General features: G+C 32.0%; 1 protein-coding gene across 2 annotated transcripts; it reads left to right on the forward strand.

The window, feature by feature from the left end:
• Positions 1–1,413: 1,413 nt before the first annotated feature.
• LOC125201500 (F-box/LRR-repeat protein At4g14103-like) lies at positions 1,414–10,072 on the forward strand. 2 transcript variants are annotated; one of them, XM_048099644.1, is made up of 5 exons: positions 1,414–2,579; positions 6,709–6,765; positions 7,610–8,589; positions 8,978–9,142; positions 9,428–10,072. In XM_048099644.1, the coding sequence occupies exons 3-5, from the start codon at positions 7,642–7,644 to the stop codon at positions 9,773–9,775; spliced, it is 1,461 nt and encodes a 486-aa protein (XP_047955601.1). In that variant the 5' UTR covers positions 1,414–2,579; positions 6,709–6,765; positions 7,610–7,641; the 3' UTR covers positions 9,776–10,072. The 2 variants fall into 2 exon arrangements, with proteins under 2 accessions (XP_047955601.1, XP_047955600.1); XM_048099643.1 differs by lacking the exon at positions 6,709–6,765.
• Positions 10,073–19,527: the final 9,455 nt, after the last annotated feature.

A 19,527-nucleotide genomic window follows, 5' to 3' on the forward strand; every position in this document is an offset into this window, starting at 1 on the left:
CTAGCACAAGCATACCTTTACAATCAACCTTAGCCTAACAAAAGATCGAATGCAACCCGAAGGAATTTAATAAGTCTTCAAAAGATGAAGAAGGTGAGTTCTCAAATATGGAGAAATTGTCTCTTACAAATATTCAAAAGTTGATGACAAAAACCCTAGACATGAGTTTTTATACTAAGGTTAAAAGTGCAAAACAAAAGAGGAAAAGGAGCAAAAATCGCAAGTCGCACAAAACTGCCTGGGTCGGGCGTCTTTCCTCTTCAAAGCGAGCAAACCCACTGGAACCGGGCGTTTTGCTTGTGAACTGCGCGCCTTATGTAAAACGCTCATAACTTCCTCACCCGGGCTGCGATTGAAGCGTGCAAGGTACTCACACGAAGCTCTTTCGACGATGAAGACAATGGTGGCCTGAGGAGAGCATTTGGACTTTATCTTCATAGGGAAATTCCAGTTTGAATCAGACCTCCAAATTCGGATTGGCTCCTTGCCATGTCTCCACTCTTTTCTCGGACCCCAATCTACCCATGGCCCTCGATGTCGTTGCCTCCTATGATTGTGAATACCCGGATTCACATCACAAATAGAGAAATATGACATGCACAAATAGAGAAATATGCTATTATTAGTGCTTAATTACCTAATTACATTTTTTAAAATAATTATATAAGGTGGGCCTTTAATGGGCCTGTGCTGGGCTTCAGATGGTCCTGGGCCTAGCCTCGGGCTTACATGCTTCGTTTCACTGGTGGCCCGGGCCTGAATATTTTTGAAATATGTTGGGATATTCTGTGAAGAAAAAATGGTGTCTTAAAATATGATGTTGAATTATAGAATATGAATTAGGAAAAATAGAGGATTAATCGCCACCTTTGACACAATGAACATGTTTTTAGCGGGCAATTCATAAAAAATGTGATATTTAATATCAATATCAAGTAATTAAAAATAATAATATATGAATAAATATCACTGCTAAATTAAGAAAAATAATTCTTACGAAAAAAATAATATATAGAAATCATGAAACGTTACAATACTTTCTTTTTAAGATGAAAATCAACAAATTACATGAACTTAAAAAATATGAAATCAAATTATGCCAAACGCAAATGTCAATTCAACCAAATAGCCTAAATTTTATTAAGATCATACTTTAAAGGCAATTTTAGTTCAATCATAGTTAAAGTGTAAATTGCCAAAAAAAGACATAAAATTTGGTTAACTTTTTAGCTCAAGATTTTTAAAATCTATATAGTAAAACAAATGAATTTTGGATTTATTTATAATTTATCCAATGAAAAAAAAACTGGTAGTCTGTATTGTTATTTTTTTTCAACCAACAAACACATTTTTCTATATGAACTCACTATATTGTTTAATTGAGCAATTTGTCATTTTCCGATCACAATTTGGATTAATTGACTGAAAAATGCAGCTCACTACCATTGCAGGCTGCCGCCGATTTCTCAAGTTTTTGTGTTGGCCGCGCACTTCAAATAAAGGTCATTGCTTTAATATTGTATGCTTTCATCAGGTTTCTGTGATGATTCCAATTTAAGCATGCATATGGAGAAAAGGGAGGATGAATTTTTCTGTAATGCCTTTATTTTGATAAGAGATCGTAGCGGATTTCATCAGAAATAGATTTCAGGCGTCTTGTGTTGTTATGATTTAGGGCTCTTTTTCTTTAGAATACGCAGTGATTTGCGGATTGTTGAATTTGTTCATGCAAATGGCATCCGCTTTACAACAGATTAAGAACCCAAGCTTCATGCTTTCCCAAGCTGATTTTCTAAATGCCGTGTGGATTAGCTTGCTGTCGAAAAGATGGAAGTATGTTTGGACTTCGATGCCTTACTTAATCTTCAATATATATTGGTTTGTGAAGCACGATGAAGATCTAAGTTTTGGAGCCACGCTGTATGTTTTGGGATGTTGTCAATTGGCCTTTACTTATAAGGATCTCATGTGTACTGATATATCCCATAATGAAGCAGCTGAATGAGCTCCTTCATGTTGTAGCTGGGAAGAAGGTTCGAGAACTATGCTTTCTTGATGATGATTACACTGCTCATGAGCTAAGTATTGACAAGTTACATTGTGTTGTAAACAACATCTCATTGCGAGTAGTAGCAGTTTTAAGTGACCAAAGAAGTCTTGTCGAGAGATCTCATAATGCACGAGGTTGCTGAGAATTTTCTTTCATGGGATTGTATCATGCACAGGAATGTCTACTTATAAGATAGCCAAGTCATAGACCTTGAGTAGATTAGTGGTTCAGGTAGTACCCAAGAGTGTAACAATCATGAATCTGTATACTCGTGAGAAAATTTGGGCTGTAGCTAAGCTCATGATTTGTCCTCCAAACTTGCTCCTTTTCTGCTACATTGGACAAATGTTGTGTGGCTTCACTGTGGTTAATACAGTCTCTTGGGATAATGTCTCAGTCTGCCTTCTATGTTTACCTCGTGGTGGTATAAGGGTGGATAGAAAAAACCGCTTACCTTGTTCTGCATGGTTGATTGAGCTTGATGATGTGAAGGCTTTGACTCTGTCCAGTGTCCACTCTTCTTGCTAAGGTATGTCTGCTTCACATCTCTTTTTGAACAGATTTAATATAGGATACAACCAATAAGTTGTCAATTCTGTTTCCAGTTTTGTCACTTGAGAGGGTTTTTTATCAATATATGTATTTTCATATATGAAAGGAATTCAACTTTGATTAACAATCACGTTTACTTTTTTACTCGTATATTCAATGATTGTGATATGACTTGTCTGATGAGTTCTTCACTTATTTATGGATGACGAATTGTAAAGAAAATCTGCAGGTATTAAGAAAATGAAAAAATGAAAAGAAAAAAGAAAGTTTTCTAATATATGGATGATTGCAGACAGCCTAAGATAATAGTAATGTTGAAATGTGTAAGAATGTGAGGGTTCCTGTCAAGAGAAAAGATGCATTGAAATGAGGTTCAAAGACCACTCTAATTGGGTGTTTATTCGTCTACTAACTTTCTTAGTATGCTTATAATGTTGCACGTGCAAGATAGTTTAGAACATTTACCTAGTTATTTGAATCTATATCCTTAGCCTGTTCAAGATGGAAGAAGATAAAAGGATTTTCACAACATATCTCTATGAATCATTGCCATCTTACACTTTGTCATTTTGGTCCTCCGGATGTATGAATGTAATAGTCTTTGGCTCTAACGAAAATGGTGAATTACATGTAGGGGACTCTTGATTTAGTGTTAGCTGCTAAGCTGTATTAAATGTTATTTACTTCATATATCATGGAGTTAAAGAGGCATAAAAGTGTAGAAAAAGATCATTTTTCTTTTCAATTGGAGAGAATTGAATAAAAACAGTTAAATAATAATTTGAGAAGAGATAAAGTACCTTGCCCCTATCCTCATCTAGTCTCATGGTCTCTTTCCATTAGTCTAACTTGATTCGTACTTTTTTTACAGACAACCCTTCTGTACTTATAGATGTTTTTAAAACAAGTAAAGAGATAAACTAGCCATTCAAGGGTCCAAAAATTTATGGCAATAGTTTTTCTAATTGTTTTCCAACTGTAGTTTAAATCTTGATTATCCTCTCTTTATCAGACATTATCTAGTTTAACTGCTACTAATTGAGGTGGTTTTTTCTCCTTTCCCTATATTTATCCTGTAGTTGATGGGTGTACCAGGACACATAAATTACAAAAACCAAGCCAAGTTACATTACTTGGCAGAATACAATACAAATTGCTCTTAGTTAATAAATTATGACATCAACTTCATACATGTAAAAGGTTTACATATTTTAATCATATCTTAATTTGTATGATAGACATTGCTATCTTTGTTTTACATGGGTGTGCAAGTGCTAAAATTAAAATGATACTGTATCTTTCTTGCTTTGGTAACACTCTGCTTAATATATGTGAAATGCTCAGCAGAAGTATTTTGTTTTTGAATGGCATTTGATAGTCTCTTTCTATATTATTTTTGGATTTATAGTTTCCAAGAATAAACTCCTGAGATATTCAATTGTAACCATTGAGATTCTATGGAAACATTAAACATCTCTAGGTTCCAAAATATAATAGGAATATTAGACGCAGCGGATTTTCTTTATTTTTTTATTTCGCAGATAATAATGTAGTATAGCACATTATTAGTGACATTGAAAAACATTTTCAAAACGATTTATGTTCTCATACTGATTGGCTGCTAATAGCCTGTTATTGCTAATTCAGTAAGTTATTAACTCAGTCATATTCATTTCGTGTTGTTTAGGTACATAATTAGTATTTTCTGGTAAAATAAAATGGGGTAGTGCTTTTACTAATGAAATAACAAATGCAGCACATTAGTTGGCAACTTGGCATAAATGAAATCACATTCATGATTCATGTGATACCACTCAGTGGTAAATACCATGATCCATGCCAGATTTTTCTTCCTATTTATATACTCTCGCTTTTAAATTTATTTAGCTGATGTATCCAACTTTTTCTTTATTAACTTTTTCGGAGGAGGGGTTGTATCCGCGTTGTCAAAATATTCTCTCTTTAGGTATAACTAATGAATGTCAAAACCTTGTTACCTTCGCTATTCAATCGGCTGACTTTTCTTCCCCGCTATAGGTTACCTCGAGAAGTCAAAAATAGTCTTTCCATTTACAGTGAGCTTCTTCTTGTTAAGATAATTATCTTCATTGAAGTATTTAATTGTACGGATTTTAATACATTTACCTCCAATTTATTTAGTTGATGTATTAAAATTTTTCTTTAGTACTCCCTCCGTCCGCCATTAGGAGTCCCATTTACTTTTCTGCACTCGTTTTGTAAAAATGATATTAAATACATAAAGTGGAGAAATGATAAAGTAAGAAAGAGAATAATGTAGATAAGAGTCTTCTCTACATTATTCTCATTCTTACTTTATCATTTCTCCACTTTAACTATTTATTATCATTTTTAAAAAACGAGTGCAGAAAAGTCAACGGAACGCCTAATGGTGGACGGAGGGAGTAACTTTTTTGGAGGAGGGTAAAAATTCCGCGCTGTCAAAATTTTCTTTCTTTAGGTATAAATATTGATTGGAGAAAAACCTTATTACCGCCGCACTCAATTGGCTGAATTTTCTGCCTCGCTCCCTCTCGCCGATATAGGTTTTCCCGAGAAGTCAAAAACAGTCTTTCCATTTGCAGTGAGCTTCTTGTTAAGATAAATTTCTTATCAAATTATTTAATCGTACGGATTTATATACATTTGCCTCCAATTAAAGGTCATTTTGATTTTAATTTAATTTCTATAAAATGTAGATCATTTGATGATTTAGATATTCATCTATGCATGAGCCTAATTCATTGACTGTTTGTTTTGTCAATCTGCATCTGTTATTGCTATGCTGCTCATATCAGGCTTGGATCTGTATCTGTTTAATATCATTTTGATTTAAATTTAATTTCTATGAAATGTAGATCATTTGATTGTTTAGATATTCGTCACTGCGTGAGGCTTTATAATTAATTGCCTGTTTGTTTTATCAATCTGCATTTGTTGTTGCTGCTCGCATCAGGCTTGGATCTGTATCTGTTGAACACTTTTAGGCATTCAGCAATTCGGTCATTTATGTTGAGTTTGTTTTGGGGCATGGTATTAATGTATAGCGACAGTATTATGAGATCCAGTTATAGAAATGTGAACACCATACAATTCTCCAAAAAAATCTTGGTTGAGAACTTGAGATGTATTAGAAAGTAAAGCATGTATTCAATCTGGATGTTATCTCTGACAGTGACTTTTTCTGCCCCACCCCCTCTCTTCCCCACTATAGGTTTTCTCTAGAAGTAAAAAAATGTATTTCCATTTGCAGTGAGCTTCTTGTTGTTAAGATAATTATCTTAGGCCCTTCTTGGTATGATGGAATGGAATATGGAGGGAATGGAATGGAGATGGGAATGGAATGAGGGTGGGAATGGAATGGGGATTCCATTCCATTCTCGTGCTTGGTTAATGTAAGAAATAAAAATGGAATGGACTGAGTAGTGTGTGTAAATTATGTGTAGTTTGTGTAGTGTGTGTGGTGTACATGTGTGGGGTTGTGTATGTGTGTGAACGTGTGGTGGTGTGTGTGTGTATACATGTCTGGTGGGGGTGTGTTTATATATGGTGTTGCGTGTGTGTGTTGCTGGGTGTGGTGTGTGTGTGTGTGCTGTGTGTGTGTGTGTATATGTGTCTGTTGCTGAGAGTTACTGTGTGCTGAGTGTGTGTGTATATATGTGTGTTGCCGTGTGCTGAGTGTGTGTGTGTTGCTGTGTGCTGAGTGTGTGTTGTGTTTTGCTGTGTGTGGGGTGGGGGAAAAGGAGAGGGTTGTGTGTGTGAAATGGAATGGAATGGCTATTCCCATGTGGAATGGAATGGTGATTCCAAATGGAATGGTCATTCCTTTGAGGAAAATATACCAAGCAAAAGATTCGAATGGAGGTAGGAATGTTATTCCATTCCCCCATTCCATTCCTCCATACCAAGTAGGGCCTTATTGAATTATATAATTGTATGGATTCCAATACATTTGCTTCTAATTTAAGATCATTTTGATTTAAATCTTATTTCTGTAAAATATAGACCGTGTTGTTTAGATACATAATTAGTATTTTCCGGTAAAATAAAATGAGGTGGTGCTTTTACTAATGGAATAACAAATACAGCGTATTGGTTGGCAACTTGGCATAAATGAAATCACATTCATGTGATACGACTCAGTGGTAAATACCATGATCCATGTCATATTTTTCTTCCTATTTATGTACTCTCGCTTTTAAATTTATTTAGTTGATGTATCCAACTTTTTCTTTAGTAACTTTTTCGGAGGAGGGGCTGTATCCGCGTTGTCAAAATATTATTTCTTTAGGTATAATTAGTAAATTGTGAAACCTTGTTACCTCCGCCACTCAATTGGCTGAATTTTCTTCCCTGCCCCCTCTCTTCCCCGCTGTAGGTTATCTCGAGAAGTCAAAAATAGTCTTTCCATGTGCAATATGTGTGCAATGTGTGTGAAATGTGTGTGTATTGTGTGCAATATATGTGTTACCTTGTTACCTCCGCTACTCAATTGGCTGAATTTTCTTCCCCGCCCCCTCTCTTCCCCGCTATAGGTTATCTCGAGAAGTCCAAAATAGTCTTTCCATGTGCAATATGTGTGCAATGTGTGTGTATTGTGTGCTATATATGTGTTACCTTGTTACCTCCGCTACTCAATTGGCTGAATTTTCTTCCCCGCCCCCTCTCTTCCCCGCTATAGGTTATCTCGAGAAGTCAAAAATAGTCTTTCCATGTGCAATATGTGTGCAATGTCTGAAGATGCCTAATTTATAGTAACTATTTGGAATTCTAGTTATCTACTTCCGATATGAAATTCAAATTGAGGAATTGGGATGAACTGGAATTGTAATTCAATTAAAATCCATTTTTTTGCGGTACCAATTCCAGTTCCGCGTGCCCAATTCCATAATACTGGACGGAGCCTGAGGGTATTTTTAGTCTTTTAATTTGTTGTGGGTATTAAACAAAAATCATTTTGATGAATAAAGAGCTATTCTATTGTTGCAGGGATAAGTGCACTATTTGCTGCATTTGAAGAAATGGAGATTTCTACTAAAAATATAAAATGGACACAAACTGAGAATGAGATAATTAGTGAACAGGAATCTCATGACAGACTAAGTAGTCTGCCCTCTGAAATCCTAGACCACATTCTATCGTTTCTCAGCATGAATGAAGTTGTAAAAACCGGCCTGCTGTCAAGAAAATGGAGATACTTCTGGCATTCAACACCATGCTTGAACTTCGATTTTAGAGATTTCTGGAACCAGGAGCGCTGCTTAAATTTGAGTTACAATGAATGCGTGATAAAATTTTGGGTATTTGTCAAGTGCGCTATCGTGATCAGATCACCCATTTGTAGACTGCGGCTCTACTGTGAAGCCTGTGATACCATTCAGCTTGATTCGCTTTTATATCTTTGCGCTTTGAAAGAAGTCCAAGAACTTGATATTTTTACTGGATATGGAATCCTGCAGTGTCCAATTCGTCGTGGTGTACCCACTCACGTTGACGCATTTATACAGGGTGTGAATAGTCTGGTTGAGTTGCAACCCTTGACAAGCTTTTCAAATCTCAAGACCCTAAATTTGGTTGGGGTCCAGTTTGATGATTCTGATATAGCTGAGAATGTGTTCAGTGATTGTGGTGTTCTTGAAACTTTATCTATGGAATATTGTTGTTTTTTTAGGAGAAAGCATCTCAAGATTTCTGCCAATAAGCTTAGGACTTTCAACTTTGTAAACAATGGCCCTTATTGGTGGGATTATACGTGCATGTTCGGCGGTGAGCTGGAACTTCATACTCCAAACCTTGTATCTTTTTGGTATATCGGGCCAGTGCTACAGCTTAGTCAATCCTCGGATATGCTATTTTTGAAGAATGCCTCCATTGAGCTCCGATATCAAAATAAACCAGGGGACTTAGGTGCTATGGTTTTAGGTATTCGTCATGTCCAGGAGTTATCAGTGTCGTCAAATTTTGTCCTGGTATGTGTAGATTAAATACTATAGTAATGGTAGTAGTATATTACTATCATTTTTTATCTTCTAATTTTGAGTTTCTGCAATACTTGACATAATTGTACATTTTAAAGATATGTTAATGGCATTTTTGTGCAGCTTAGGGTCATGTTAGTGGTTTTTTGTGCAGCTTAGAGACATGTTAGTGGTAGTTTTGTGCAGCTTGAGTGATTGAACATTCTGTTAGTACTGTGATGTCCATTATAAAAACTTCTTATTGAACGAACATTCTGCTAGATTTTAAGGGTATATATTTTAGTTGTGTGTATCACTATATATTTATAAGTTGCGTACGAGTTGGTGATGGATATTCATATCTGTAAATGTAATTATCATGTGCTTTCTTCTTTGCTAGTACTACTCTCCTGAATTTGAAAAATATGCTGGCGACTTCAGTCCTCTCGACAGTCTGAACAGCTTGAAGGTTGATATGGAATTCACGAGGGACCATATGGAGGGTCTAATAAAGCTACTCCAGCTTTCTCGTAATCTTGAAGCTCTATGTATCCGATTTACTGAGGTACAGATTGTTTGATACCATATATTATTTGAAGCATGTAGAGTGCATGTTTATAACTAAAATACCATGATCCATGTCAGATTTTTCTTCCTATCTATGTACTCTCGCTTTTAAATTTATTTAGTTGATGTATCCAACTTTTTCTATAGTAACTTTTTCGGAGGAAGGGCTGTATCCGCGTTGTCAAAATATTCTTTCTTTTGGTAGAATTAGTGAATTGTGAAACCTTGTTACCTCTGCATGTAGAGTGTATGTTTATAACTTATATCTTTGATGATGCTTCAGCACCCCTGGAAAATCAGTTGGGAGTCCAGGAAAATCGACGTCCCTATGATATCACACAAGCTGAAAGAAATTGAGATTTTCACGGGCGGCGACCTGAAGAACTTGATAGAGCTCATCAGATTCTTCCTTGAGAATGGAAAATCTCTAGAGAAGATAAACATCACGCAAAAGGAAGCAATGCTGGATCCAGAGGAGTTCTACTCATTGCACAACGTTGAGTTAGCATGTGAATCTGTTTCGATATCCATCGGTTTAGCTTCTGCTTCTGGAACAATCAAGATGGTTGACTTTTCATTTTGGAAATGTGGTTCGGGTACGGCCAGTCAATCTATCCAATACGGCCGGTAAATCAATCTTTCTTCTACTTGCTCTTTCTTATCATCAAAACAAAAACTAGGTAGCTTAATAAGGTGAACTGATGACATTATTATTTATAACTTGCTAAGACCATTTCTATCTTTTGGATATGCTATCTATCTGTCCTTGTTTGTTTTGAACTATTGCTGTTTTGAATTGATTGGGATTGTTGAAACTCTGTGATCAATGCATTGCTATGCTCTGTTGTAGTATTTCTCAACTTTGATAATCAGTTTGAATATGTTGTTAAATTGTTCTGAAAATGAAATGCAATCTCTGCTTTGTGCACCTTAAATTTTACTGTGATGTGCATTTTTGTGCATTTGTGCATTTTTGTGCAACTTTAGAAATTAGGAGTAGAATTCAAAGATGAATTCCAGAATTTAGGGTGCATTTTGCAAAAAATATCCCAACCTTCTAAAAGCCAAATTTCAGTAGTTTTAAACAAATGTGATTGCATCAAAATTACAATATCTGCTGCATTTTCCAGAATTAATACTACTTGGATCCCAAATTAAAGTTTAATAAAGTTTCAACTGTCAATCATATTTTGTTATTTTTGGTAAACGAAATTATATTTTACTAATTTGTTACACTTAAAATCATTTTAATGTGAAATTAATAAGCATGTAAAAGTAGATTCACATTTCAATAATTTTTTCTATATACTTATTTCACTCATTACTCATTAAATTAATTTCTTAAAACTCATATCAAGTCAAATTGAGATTCCTAAATTGGGATCAATACGTAAATGCTTACTATGTGTAAAATTTGTTTTTCTTATGCCAGATTTTATTTGGAATAGTTTGAAAAAAATATGATTGGCCAGAATATTTTTGAAATATGTTGAAATTTGTACATTCTACACTCGTTGTTAAATGTACTATTTCAATTTGTCTGCTTTTATTCCAAAATTACTATTTTTAATATATACTTAGATTTTACAGGAATTTAGTTCATTAGTATAAAATTAAACCTATATAATCAAACATATATGACTCATATTTTACTAATCCTTTCTACTACAGTTTTGTGTATCTTTTAAAATTCATGCCATGTCAAAATAGAATATATATTCATGAGCAAATATTCAATAACTTGTACTACCGCATATTTTTGAAATGCAATAAATAGTGTAGAAAAGAAGTGTACTATTATAGAGCCATGAGCCCATGATGCACATCCCATGCTATTATAGAGCCATGAGCCCATGATGCTCCCTTGCTTCAAACTAGAATAGCCTCAATCATTTTTATCACTCCATCAGTATTTTCCATGACATTCAATACTGTGGATGATGCAAGATTTAGTCACTTAATATTATTTGTTGGGTGGTTTTAGAATAAAATTTATCTTTTTAACTATTTTTAGGGAATTCAACCTTAGATAATAATATCAAACTAATTCAATTTCGAATAATCTAACACTCTCTTAATGTTGTTAATCCTCCATTACCTTACAATTTTTTTTTATGTTAATAGTATGAAATTAGAATAACTTCGAATAAAATTCTATTTTCTCTTCTCCTTATTTTGCCTCGGATGCGTTGATTGCTTTTGTAAATTATTACTACTAACGCAACAAAAATCTAATAATTTAACAACAATAGTGAATCATATAGAGAGAGATATGAATTGAGAATAGTTTTTGTAGAAAAGCCATAAAAAGAAAAGGCCAAAAAACAAAGATGAGAGAGAGAAAGAAAAGGGACAAGGAAGAAGTGAATGTGAATGTGAGGGCACAGTATATAATGATTAAAATTGTGAAAGGAGAGAGAAAGAGCATTCATTGTTGCATGGAATTCAGCACTTCTAATTTATGCTTCAACTTGCAATCTTTTCTTTCAATTTCTTTAGTGCATATTTTTAATCATGAGATTGCTACCTAAACTTCCCTTTCCATTTCCACTACTCTCCTATGTTTCTTCAAACAACACTCTTCTTTATCTAAACATTGAGTAATAACTTAATTACCTCAAAATATTAACTAATGGATTAGGGTTTGTGGTCGATTATATTTATATTAAAATGTAAAACTACTATTGATGTAAGAAAGTTGTTTGACTCATCATTCTTTTCTTGTAATTGCTACTTACCAAAAAGGAAAAAAAAAAAAAAAAACACCCCCTATTTGATTGGGTGGATATGAGTGGTTTCGGGTTACACATTGGGGTGGTGGGATCAACAATTTAAATAAGTATATTTTGAATATTTATAACTCCAGTTTATTAAGAATTTCATTCTCCCGTGCGAATTTGAAGTCCTTTTTTATGCCTTTTATAGTGTGTGTGTGTGTGTGTGATTTTACTTAAGAAGTTTCTCGCATATAAATATTAATGGATAAAGTTGAACGCAAGAAAATTTCAAAAGATATTTGCACAGTTTAATTTGCTAGATGTTTGAACTCTAACTAATACTCCATTATGCTTAAGTATGTATGGGTGTGTGAATTGTCGTTCTAAAAGAAAGTAAATTAGTATAGTTTTCACACTATGATGTGACATGAATTCTACTAATAAAATTAATTTTGTGTAAGTGGAGAAATGATCTCATCTTCAAATTAATATTAGTAATTATTAATAAATATCGTGAATAGCAAATATTATGAGACATATGCTACAAGTGATTAATAAATTGATACGGGTAATATGTTTTAGGTATTAATCTACAAATGAAAATAAACTAACACACTTTTATCAATGTACATAAATGACAAAAAAATAAAAATACTTTTTTAGAGATGCAAAGAATAATATGCATCACTAATATCTCAAGAATATTCTATATTTTTTACAGCAAAAATACTACAAATCATAATAAAGAGTGGTGAGCAAAATGTACATAAACAAATGCAAAAACAAAATGACAATCAAAAAAACAAAGGCACATAGTAAGTGGAACATCCACAATATGAAAGGGTAAATACAAAGCATAGTGGTAGAGTAGGGAGTAGGAGTAATGTTTTAGGCCAAGTATTTTGGATCAAAGTCCACCGTAATATGATCTTTAAATTTATGTTCATTTGTCTATAACGAAAGAGTACAAACAAAACAATATTACTGTAAGCTAATCAACCATTCCAACAAAGAAAGAAGAAAGTCATCTAAAGGCAAAAGAGCGATCCAACGAGCAAACAAACAAATCCATAATTAGTGAACCACACGACATTACATATAAGTGAGGATAAATATATCCGAGTAATCGTGCGCCTCTTAGTGCATCTTCACTCGACCCACCCTAATCCTCCTAATATCATCAAAACCTTACCATGTAGTACTACTTAATTATATCATTAAAACTATCGATCATATGTCCCGAGTGTCGAAAATGAAACGCTTCACATTAACCGGGACGGAATGAGTATTCTATTTTTCTATGGAGTACCCGGTTCCCCATATAAACATCCCATGCAAATAAATTATTCTTGGAAGGGTGAAAGTGACATAAGTTTATAAATCTCTAGGGTGTGAATTGTTATTAAAAAGAAATATTCAAAATTGAAATATATACATTGATGTTGAGCTAATGATTAGTACTTACATATTCCCTGCGCGCTGAAGGTTTATGTACTTCACCATCAGCTAAAGGAGGACTGCAACTTTGTCCATTTTTTGAATTTTTGACTACTAAATGTGACAGTCTTCTATCATATCTCACCCTACTATCCTATCTTTTAAAAACAACTATTCTAATTATTCTAAATTCTATTCTGTGATTTCCACACTTGGAAGAATATTGCTGCACGTATAACGAAATAAGAGGAAAACAACAAAAATATGCATGTTATAGTTTTATTACAACAACTATTTTCCAACAATATATATTTATATATATGCATGACACACAAGTAATAAATTATTAGTTCCAAGGTGCATTAAAGTGAAAAATGATTACAAAAATGTCAGTAAAATTTTAATTTTTTGCTTTCAAGTTTTCAACTTTTTGCAGAATCCATATTATCGGTTATGGGGTAAAGCTATCTACAAAATCTTCTCAAAACAAAAAGTGAGATATCTTTTTTACTTTGTGACAACAATTCTATTATTACTGACTAAAGGGTACACACCTAGGTTGCTTAGCTTCATGATTCGTTATTCTTTGCCTTTTTAGGGTTTGATTTGCATCTCTAGATTTTGGATAAATTCTATAATCATATTCAAATCAATTTTTAATTTACTGAAAGAGTTGGAATTGGCTAGCATATATGCATGGCTGAATATTCTCAACCGGTATACGTGAAGTATCATTAATATTTATATTCATTTTGTTGAAATATTATTCCCTTCGTCCCATTCAAGTAGAGGCGTTTTGTTTCAAGTACTCGTTTTGAAAAAATGATAATAAATAGTTAAAGTAGAGAGAAAGTAAAGTAAGAAAGATCATAATGTAGAGATGACTTTTATCTACGTTATTATCTCTCCTACTTTATTCTTATTTCACTTTAACAATTTATTATATCATTTTTACAAAATCAATGCTCAAAATTAAACGCCTCTACTGTCTCGGTTGGAAGGAGTGAGATTTTTCTCAAGAGATAAGTTATGCTTGGCTTATTCGGCAAGCTTATCCCATTTGTTATCCCTAATATAGGCACTTTTATCCAGCTAGGATTATATAAAGATATCTTATCTCTATATATTTCATTAGAATTCTTGTTTCCATTTTTGTTTATGGGAAAATTGATGAAAAACCAACAAGTTTGTTTAAATATTTTTTATCAATCCTACAATTTTAAAAAATGGTCTATTAATCTGTATCATAATTTTGACAATTTAATTTTTTCAATACTCAAGGCCAAAAAATCCTTAGTATCTTCATTTTTATGTCTATTACTACTCTATTAGTATGTCTTTAGCATTTAACAATTTTACTAACGTTTTAAGCCTATCGTTTACTCCAGATGAAAATTTGTCAAAAGTCAATTTATACATTAAAATGAAGACACATAGAATACCAATTTATTGATTATGGAATACTAATTGAGAAAATCATAAAAAATATGATATCATCAGCTAATTTTAATAATTTTAAGAATTGCAGAATTTGACCTGATGATTTTTTCAACAAGTTATAATACTCCAATAGTAAAATACTTCCATAAATAGTTCGGTTCATATAATAACCAATCAATTAATTACACTTAACAAAAAGCATTGTATGTGGGGATTATTCTATTAGCCCAAGTCAAAAGAAGGATGTTAATAGTATGTTACATGTATTTGTGTGCATTGTAAACCAGTTCATGTTAGTGTTATTTGTTTTGTATATTTAATTTAATTTTAATATCTTAAAAATTATTATCGATATTATGAACTTTAAATACTAGTACAAATCAAAGCTTCATTCGTTATTTTATTTACTTACAGTTACAGAATAAATGAATCAAATGAGTATTAATTTTTAACTAATTTATAGAATTAATATCGTCCATAAATTTTTTTGAAATATTAAAATCAAAATAAAAAACATGAAACAAAATAAATAATACGAACATAGATTGAACACAAATTTTAAGAAGGAAGAATCTATTTGCTTGGAAAAAGGAGGAGATCTCTACATAATCGTGGGCCATTTCACCTTGAGGGGAAATAGAGTGATGTGAGGATTTGGATTTGGATTTGGATTTGGTTGGGTATATCAAGAGATGTTATATTTATATGATCGAGTGGTAAGATTTTAGGGAACAAGAAATTAAATTCTTTAAAACATTACCTACAAAAATAAAAATTAGTTGGGGTGTTGAATGTGTGATTTAATTCATGTGTTTCAACTTTCAACATGCATGTGAAATATGAGGTGGGGGTGCAGTGAATAAGACTGCCACTCCAATACTCATCACTTTGACTTATATATCCTATGTATTTATATCATCCCTTTAGGAGACATCTACTAGTGAACATTGTCACTATAACCTGTCAATTATATATACATTAATCAATTTTCACATATTTTGTTCTATATATACTATAATCCTTTTCACATCCTACCAAGAGAAACCGCGTTTTTTCGCCTTTCTTTCAAGATAAAATAGAGGCGAAGCCCAAGGCTGAAAGTCAGACCATGCGAGCGAAACAACGAGAAAGACAAAATATAAAAATTCCAACTATTCTAATACAAGATCCAACCAACAAAACTCACTCACGTAATAAAATATGAGCAAGAACAAGTTGCAAAACTACACGGATTCATTGCCCAACTGTCACAAATTTATTTGTACTTTAAAAGTAATCGTATATCAATTTAATTAGGAGATACATGTGATATTATAGTACGTATTATTGTAAAAATAGTTTATGGATGCCGTGATTACAATACATAAACGCAAATACAACATAATATATATTGGATAAGATTTTATAGTAGTCCTTGTCATAATTAGATTCAAAGTGAATATTAGGAAAAAAAAAAAAAAAGTTCATTTGTAGTTTTGAATCTATGCATATACTGTACGTGCACATGCAAATCTAATTCCTTTAATGCATGTAGATATTTTATTAATGTTGTGAATAGTGGGGATATATTCATTTTTTCTATGATATAAAATGTTGAAGCTAAATATGAACAGCAACGATAAAATAAGCAGGGTTTCCATCTAATTAAGATTAGTACTAGTATTAAAAAAACTGTTATAAATCAATTTTCCTTTATCAAAGAAGGTAGTCTAAACTACACTATTTTGAACTATATAAATTAAAGGAGAATATGATTTAGGGAAATGATGAAATATGGTTTCATTCTATCTTTTCGCAGAGAAACACTATTTGAATTTGCAGGCTGAGACCTATAGCCTGGAGTTTGAAGACCTATACACAATACATATAAATAAATTGATACATAAACATATCATCATTAAATTTAGTAGCATATCATATCATATTTTTTTCGTCTGATCTGCCACAGACAATATTTGACATGAATGGAAACTTTCTCGGACCCCACTATATCAATCAACACTTCTCACTAATTTTCTTTTGCCTTACTTTTCATTTCATTTTATTTATTAGTATTATACTCTTTTAATTTCCATTGCTTAAACGTTACAAGTATTTTTATTTCTTTCACAGCATATAGGTTACAATTACTGTTTATTTTCCCTTATGTTAACCTAAGCCAACCTTGATTTTTTCCATTAAAAACTTAAGTTAATATATACTAAAATTAACCGATACTCAATTCGGATAGTGATAAAATGCAAGCGCATATATTGTACTACAAACTGATCAAAACCGTTAAAAAATATCAACAGATGACAAAATAGTAGCAACAGAAAATGTCAACACAATATCAACACAGCATCAACCGTTGACACTGTGTTAATATTTTCTGTTGCTACTATTTTGTCATATGTTGATAGTTTCTAACTGTTTATATTATAGTTTGAAATTTGTACAATATTTAGAGTTTATATTTGGTTATATTCATACTTAACTTTTTGTATTTAATTAAATATTTAGAGAGTGGCGAAGATGCAAATTTTTTTGCCATAAAACAGACACGGGGTAAAGTATTTATTGATCTACAATTAAAAATCGATGTTAATAATGCTTTATAAATCTTTTTATCAGAAATTCTATGCAAAAAGTAATCATGACGTGACTTGTGAATTTAGGGGATTTGATTTCATTAATTTATTGAAGATGAATCTATCTGTGGTGGGGAATTAAAGTTAATGTCATTATCTCAAATTACTATTCAGCTAATAGTGCATCTCATAGGCTATATATCTTGTCCAAATTCATCATACTATAAATCAACTTTGTTATGCGAAGCTGCATTTTTATTTTTGAAAAAGAAAACAACTTGTCTGCCCTAATTTAAAACTTTACAAATCATGCTAGAGCATTAGCATATAACAAAATCACAACTATATAAATTATGGTGCCAAGAGCCGTTGTTGTGGATGCTCTCGTAAAATATAATTCACGAGTTCAGAAATATACTATGTATAAAAATGAATTGAATCATTTAAGTAGTTCACTCAATTTTTGATACTACTAATCTAAGTCATATTTAGAAAACAAGAATTCTTTGTCACGTGAGGTGATTATATATATTAATCTTTTTATATACCTATATCGGTACGAAAATATCTTTGTAAATAAAAATAATAATTTACACTCTACATAATGCCTCGAGTAATTTGATATACATGGAGTGCAGCAAGAAATGATCATGTAAGCAGTCACTTCTTCTACAGTATGCGGTGGGTACGCCTAAATTATTTAGATGATTTCTAGAATATTGAAATAATTTCCAATCTATAATTGATTTAGGATACACAAATCTATTCCAAATTATACAAGTGTTGACTTAATCTACATTATGTTTCACGAATCTAAGTCCATTTTTTTCCTTCCAATAATGGGCAGCCATATTCAACTTCAGGTAGCTTTCAAAACCTGTGGTTTTATCCAATTTTATTTGCTAATGAAGCTAGTCATCTTGGCACTGTCATGGTAGATTTTCTGTCATAGTCCCAAAGAGAATATATATTCTAGCGATTAGGAAATTTTTGTCACTGTATTCAAATTCTTGATTGCATTATTATGTGCAATATAAAAATGAGCATATTTTGGATTTGTACATAATTAAAATATAGTAATCCATTTTATAACAATGTGATCCGTACTGAAAGAATTCAATAATATGCTTATATATTAAGTAATATAGATATATACATTTGATTAACGCGACTAATTAACATACTTATATAGTATCATAATAATATGTTAGTCATTAAAATATTTATAAAAAATAATTTAATGACTAACATATTATTCTTAGACATATACTAACAAAATTTTGTGGGATACACGCTGTCACATGAAAATTTCTATATCCGCATAAATAAGTAATTGTAGAATTGTATTTTCCTCCGTCCTAATTAAGTTGAGTCATACTCATTTTCGAAATGTCTTAATTAAGTTGAGTCAAAAAATAAAACGTCTAATCATTTTTACTTTATTATATCTTGTCTTACTTTATTATATCTTGTCTCTCATATTTTATTTTATTCTATTTAACTCATTTAATATAATTTTTTAATCTCTGTGTTCAAAAGAAAATCCCAATTTAATTGGGACGGAGAGATTTCTCAGCAAACGTACACAAACTTATTTGACATCGTTATAAAGAGTATAAATCTACAAAGTACCAGTATATATTATATAAAACCATCGAAATATGATTTAAAACCACATTAATTATCTTTTAAGTAACCCATCTCTCAATTAGATAATGTTATGCTATACAATATTTATACCTCTAGCCTACTATATAAAAAAATGTTAAAATTTTTATACAATTAAGGACACTAATTTATATTTTTGAATATATTACTTATGTTTTAAAAAAATCATTTCACTCTTAGTGTATCAGTTAAAAGTAAAAAATGCAAGTGAAAGTATCCCAAAATTAAAAGATTAAATTTTAGAGAACAATATTGTGCCATCAATTTAAGAGTGCTTTACTTTGCATCCTCAATTTTGGCAATTTTACAATATTTTTCCAACGCAAATAATTGCGTCTCAAATTTTACATTCTTTTAGAATCAGTTCATTTTAGTGCGTCCAAGCACACACTTGATTTTTCCAACTAACATAAAATTTACACTTAATGATAAATTCAAGAAACAAAATTCGTGGAATCAAGAAAAATTAAAACCGCAAACGTTAGTGCGATAGTCGTCGCTGGCATGCTTGGATGAGACAAATTAAAATGAAAAAGTTGGTGTGACAATTG

This window comes from Salvia hispanica, chromosome 1, assembly GCF_023119035.1.
Source record: "Salvia hispanica cultivar TCC Black 2014 chromosome 1, UniMelb_Shisp_WGS_1.0, whole genome shotgun sequence".
Lineage (NCBI taxonomy): Eukaryota > Viridiplantae > Streptophyta > Magnoliopsida > Lamiales > Lamiaceae > Salvia > Salvia hispanica.